This window comes from Cherax quadricarinatus, chromosome 13, assembly GCF_038502225.1.
Source record: "Cherax quadricarinatus isolate ZL_2023a chromosome 13, ASM3850222v1, whole genome shotgun sequence".
NCBI classification, from domain to species: Eukaryota; Metazoa; Arthropoda; class Malacostraca; order Decapoda; family Parastacidae; genus Cherax; species Cherax quadricarinatus.
In genome coordinates this window covers 34434809-34441098 of record NC_091304.1, presented here as the reverse complement: position 1 = coordinate 34441098, position 6290 = coordinate 34434809, and the positions used below count along the sequence as shown (strand labels likewise).

Here is a 6290-nt window from a genome sequence, read left to right as displayed (position 1 = left end):
TGGACCGTTTAAGGGTTAACCTATGAATACTCTTTCTGCTACATTTTCCTCATTTTCATCACTGCTTTCTCCTCCACTGGCTTGCTGCTGTGGATTTACAACCATCTGCACAATTTCTGAGTCAGTATAATGATGAAATTTGAAATTATGCTAGCCGAAATTAGTGCCAGATTATTGATGGAACTGGATAACTGATTGCCGGATTAGTGATGGCCGACCGTATGTACTTTCAGCATTTCTTCTTAGCTTTATTTTTTTTATTCAGCTATGAGAGTAATTTTGTATATTATCTTGACTAACAAAATCGTAATAACATGATTGTAAACAGCTGGCCCAGTGGCTTACACACTGGCCTGGAGTTTTACGACTAACTTGCCATGAGCTTGACCTCACCCATACCATGGTGTGCATGTTATCTTCTTACTTTTTCTTCCTTGTACATATTTTTCTTTTTAGGTGCAGAGATCATACAACTGGTGCTCTACTATTTTGGTCTAACTTATGTCTGTAACCAGCTTTTTAAGGATAACTTATCTGAAAAACATTTTCACTTTCATTAATATGATCTACTGGTGACACTTTAGCCAAAGATGACTCCTAGGTCCTTCTCTGCCCAAAGCTTTTAATATTTAATCAATCTTATTAATGAGGTAATTTGGTGACACCAAATTTTAACTTCTCACCTTAACAGCATATCCAGTAGCATCCATAGCCTCATCCCCAATGAAAAAATCTAAATCTTCAACACCTTTACATAATCTTCGCTGGGACTGTTCCCCCACCTTGGCTGTCTCCTTGATTGCAACTGCAGAAGGTATAATCATCTGGGGTTCATGATTTCCTGCAAATCCCAGTTTGGTGTACCTGAAAATATATTTGACAAAATTATATTGAACAATTCACAGCACAATTTAGAATCTAATAATTAACAATAACTTCAATCACTTGTAAATATGAACACCAGTGTCTAGTTTCACCATAAATAGGACTTTAGTTGCCAATTTCAAAACAAAATACTGTAGATATACTGTGCTACTCAACTTACGATGGTTCGAATTTATGATGGTGCAAAAGCAATTACTTTGAAGATGAAACTTGAGATAATTACCCAACATGAAGGCAGCAAGTCCATAACTTACATTCATTTAGTTACTTTTCAATACTGGCATTTACTTACAGTAATTATTTGTTTACTTATTCAGTGAAAGTAGTTATTTATTTAGTATATCATTCACATTCGACTTACGATACTTTTGACTTACCATGGGTTCACTGGAACATGACCCAACATAAGTCAAGTAGCATCTGTATGCTATATTTTATTTATGCTGTAGTTCTGATTCTCCATTTATTTCCAATCAAGAAGAAAGAGTCTTAATACTGCGATTGGAACAATTCACAAGTACCTTATAGCTGTGACTGGTTTTGAGTTTTTCTATTCTCACACCCTGCACTGGGGCCCAGTTTTTCTGTTGGTTGCCTATTCAACCAGGCTGTTATTGTTTACAGCCCACTGGCTCACACAACCATCACTGCCTGGTTCATCTGGCATTCGGTAAAGGGAATGATAGAGGTTACTCTTGAAAATTACTACACTTGTACGTACCAGTAACATTTCTGATACCTGCTGGTAGCAGGAACCCACACTTTGGAAAGGAAACTAGATATTTTTGTCTATCTTGCAACATTATCAAGTCAATTTGAAAATGGTCCAGGGCAGAATGAAATGTAATCTAAAGTGTCCCCTCCAGAGTGCTGGTTATTTATATATATACATATTGTACTTGTTTTGAGGCAAGATGCCATACAGTATTGTCTCAGAGCTAATGTGAAAAACTAACCCTTACAGCTAGCTTCTCAACCCAGCTGAAATCAAAGATTCTAATGGCAAGAGTTCGAGTCTCACATGTCAACTACAAGATATAATTTTGTTTGTAGCTATACCTTTCATTCGTAGTCTCAAGCATACAGTACTGTACTGTACGAGGCATTGGAACTTTAGTTTAAATACTCTCTCTCCTTAACTAGGAAATATAAGACTGGAACATCCAACATGAAGCTCAAATGGTGTTCCCATTTACACATTTGCGAATCACATACTGTACTTAAATGTTTTTGATAATACAGGCAAGTTCTTTAGGAGGATCCTAAAGACAAGTTGTAAAGGTTGGTTGGATGAATTTGAGAGAGTATGTAAAAGAAGGAAATTAAAAGTGATCCCTCCCCCCCCCCCAATGTCCAAGGAGAAAATACAAATAGCCAAAATCTGGACAGTAATTGGAAAGGTAACAAAGGTTCCCTCTTGTTAAGAGACAGAAATGGGAATGAAGGTTCCCTTCAAAAATCAGAATGAAGGCCTCTTCATAAATAGAAACAAAGTTCTCTGCAGAAACAGAAATGGGAGAAAAGGTTCTCTGCAAAGAAGCTCTTCAGAAATAGAATGGGAATGAAGGTGCTCTTCAAAAATAAATAGAAATGAAGCTTCTCTTTGGTCCTCTATATGAATAAGCATTACCAATTAGATCTCCCCTTCCTTAACCTCAGCCCCCACACTATCTGAGCTACTGACCAGCTTCTATAATGGTTACAGAAATCAGCACGAGAGTAAAAGAAGGACACTGACGTAAGGATCCCCAACTCAACGTCCAGTAGACATTATAAGGACAAGCACCATAGGAAGGAAATGCGAGAAATTTGTCATTGATGCTAAAAGGCTAGCATAAAAGACTAGGCAGTTTACAATAAAAAAGTATGAATTCTGAATATGTCTGAAATTAAATATTTATCAATCATAAAATGATCAATAGTGAATAAATGTCTGAACTTTAGCAGAGTATTGTACATATATAGTCACAAAAAGCATTAACAGGCAATTTTTCAGCAGTACAGCATTCAGCTCACTACCATGAAGGCCAGGTTCACTTCCTAGGTGTGACAACATATAGTAAGTCCACAACTGCTACCCATGGTTCACCTATGAGTAATTAAGTAGATATACCTACACATACTTGCTGCGGATGTTGTCCTGTTATACGAATCTGCTAATAATTCTAAGGGTCAAACGGACCACTAGCCCTGTCCAAAACCAAGTCTCCTACACTGGAAATCAAATATTACAGTATCAGGGGCTATTTTAAGACAGGAGGGTAAAACATGTATACTGTCTGTAAGCAAAAGCTTTTAAGAATCACTTGTGATATTACACATTTGGGAATCAAAGAAATGACTGGCAATCATGTCGGAAGAATAAACATTTAAAATTCTTCCATTTTATAATCACATGACAGGACAGTAGTATGGGACCTTAACAGATAGCAGATGAAAGGATTAATAATCCTTTCATCTTCAGGTATCAAGGGACTTGATAATATGTCCTGTCTCATACATGGTTAGATCCCAAGTCCTCTTCATTTCAAGCTAAGAAATAAGATTTTGTTCAGATTATTAATGTGAAGGGCAGGAGTGGCACCAGAATTTCTCTATCTGAGGGCTTAGAGGTGACTATCTGGTTGGGAGGGAGGCTCCCAGACTTGTTTTGAAGCAACAATTTCATTTATTTTATTTAGAGAGCTTGGAGGGCTGAGGTAATATTTAAAGGCTAGTGTAATTTTGGGGAGCTGAAGCCCCCTCCCCCAAGTCCCCTTCCCTTGGCAACATCACTGCTGAAGGGGTTAAGATAAGATTTGTTCAGATTTTTAACTAGGGGGGGTTAGCCACCCAGGGTAACCCAAGAAAATCAGTGCATCATCAAGGACTGTCTTTTCACTGGGGTCCTTTAATCTTGTCCCCCCCACCCAGGGTGTGACTCTGACCAGTCAACTAACACCCAGGTACCTACTTACTGCTAGCTCAACACCTGTATGGAAACAAGTCCAAAATTCTCAGCCATGCCTGAGATCGAGCCTCGGTCCCTCAGTCAGTCCAGTGCGCTACCAACTGAGCCACCTAATAATTAAACGAGGAAATCGAAATATACCATATTACTTGGCTTGGTTGGATTAATGTAAAATAGACCTAAAAAAGTGTTGCACACCCTTGTGAGGCCAGGTATTGCAAAGTGACAATGTTACTTTGCAATACCAGCAGAATATAACCTATTTATTTTTAATTTGGACATGATACATAAACGTACAAAGAAATATAGTGATTAGGTGTACATGCCAAAAGTCCCTTATATGCACAGCATTATGGCCAATGGATAATGACTAATTAAAAATAGTTATTAAAATTCTATTCCAACTCCTGCATTTGACACTCGACCAATAAAATAGTAATACAAGATAGTGACACCTGCAGGTGTGGCTGCCACATATCTACTGATATACATGTCATACATATATATTTCCATTCCCAGGCTTCAACTTTGCTCAGAAGTGTGAGAGTGAGAGCAGCCATGATGTAACTCACCCTGTACCAACATCAACGATGCATGGAGGCAGCCTCCCCGTCATTTTTATTGTGAGTGATGGGCGAGATGGAGTGTAATAAGGCTGGGCAGTGTTATCACTGGGTGTAAACACTTCCGCCGGCGTCAACACTCACCTCTCACTGCAGGACAACACTACATTTTTATTGGCTCCTCACCTTTGACGTCACAAAACTCCCAATGATCATTCGCTACTAAAATCTGAAGTCGCCGCAACACTTCTTGCTTATTGGCTTCTTGGTCCTGACGTCACTTTTATTGGTGACGTCTCTATGACGTCAGGAATCCCGCCAAATTTAAATTTTCTAATCAATGTATACCTGGAATATACCTGGAGAGGGTTTCGGGGGTCAACGCCCCCGCGGCCCGGTCTGGGGCCAGGCCTCACTGTGGATCAGGGCCTGATCAACCAGGCTGTTACTGTTGGCCGCACGCAACCCGACGTACGAACAAAAGTCTGATTTTTTTTTTTTTTTTTTTTTTTAGGGGGGGGCTATCCTAGGTTCTCTACACATGCTGCTATGTATGATAATCTATGTAACTGTATTTGTGTATACCTCAATAAACTTACTTAGCCAGGCTGGTCAGGTACTGACTTTAGGTGCCAGTCCAGCGCCTGCTTGAAGACAACCAGGGGTCTATTGGTAATCCCCTTTATGTATGCTGGGAGGCAGTTGAACAGTCTTAGGTCCCTAACACTTAGTGTGTTGTCTCTTATCATGCTAGTGACACCCCTGCTTTTCATTGGGGGAATGTTGCATCGTCTGCCGAGTCTTTTTCTTTCATAGGGAGTGATTTTCGTGTGCAAGTTTGGTGGCCTGGTGGCTAACGTTCTCGCTTCACACGGCGAGGGCATGGGTTCGATTCCCAGCCAGAGTAGAAACATTGGGCGTGTTTCTTTCCACCTGCTGTCTATGTTCCCCATCAGTAAAATGGGTACCTGGGTGTTAGTCGACTGGTGTGGGTCGCATCCTGGGACACTGACCTAATTTGCCCGAAATGCTCAGCATAACAAGTGGCTTTCTATAGTAGTATGTCATTGATGTAAGCTATGGTCTGTATACCATGTACATGTACTGGTAGTAAACAAAAAATGTTATGTTATCTCTCTCGCCAGCGTTCCAGGGAGTACAGGTTGAGCAACTTCAAACGTTCCCAGTAACTGAGGTGTTTTATCGCAGTTATGTGTGCCGTGAGGGTTGTAAACTTTCTAGGTCAGCATTCTCGCCTGCCATGAAAGGTACTGTCCTATGAACCAATTAAAAATCTAACGGCTATAATTATGACCATAATTTTGTTTAATGAATTAGCCGGTAAGCCAGTGGAAGGCCTCAGTCAGATGATCAAAAGTTCCAACTGCGGGTCACAATACGACTAAAACCCACTTCAGGAAACACTTCTGTTTCCTGACAAACCTTACCTGACGTAACCTAAGTCCTCTCAAGGTAGGCTCCCTGACGCTGGTGAGGTGTAGTGATACTGGTCCTGTGGGGAGCAGCAGCAGGATAATACTGCACCACCTCTTGGGGCCCTTAACAACAACAACAGTTTGGTGTGTGTCATGGGCGCCAACACATGGTGTGTGATTCTCTCCTACTATATCCATTTATCAGTGATGCAGATTACATGGTGAGTTTAAATATGTGGCCTGTAGTTATAACTTTTCTCTTGACATACGCAAGACATCACCATCCCTGTAGAAGCCATTATTAGATGTACTAGTCATTATATTTTGTTGTTGCAGAAGTACTATGAAGATTCTATGTTCAATAAAGCCTAGAGATAAGGCCTGTGTTTCCATCACAACAATTTATTGAACATAGAATCCTGGGCTACCTGGTGGTGATCCTGAGCTAGACTACAT

General features: G+C 40.2%; 1 protein-coding gene across 1 annotated transcript in view; it reads right to left on the bottom strand.

Moving 5' to 3' along the window:
* Window positions 1–4565, bottom strand: part of Arp3 (Actin-related protein 3) — a 115580-nt gene extending 111015 nt beyond the window's left edge. Inside the window, exons 1-2 of the mRNA XM_070084645.1 lie at window positions 4408–4565; window positions 684–864 (exon numbers count right to left, since the gene is read on the bottom strand). Of these exons, the coding sequence (XP_069940746.1) occupies window positions 684–864; window positions 4408–4451 (225 nt within the window). The 5' untranslated portion in view covers window positions 4452–4565. The remainder of the gene's footprint in view (window positions 1–683; window positions 865–4407) is intronic.
* Window positions 4566–6290: the final 1725 nt, after the last annotated feature.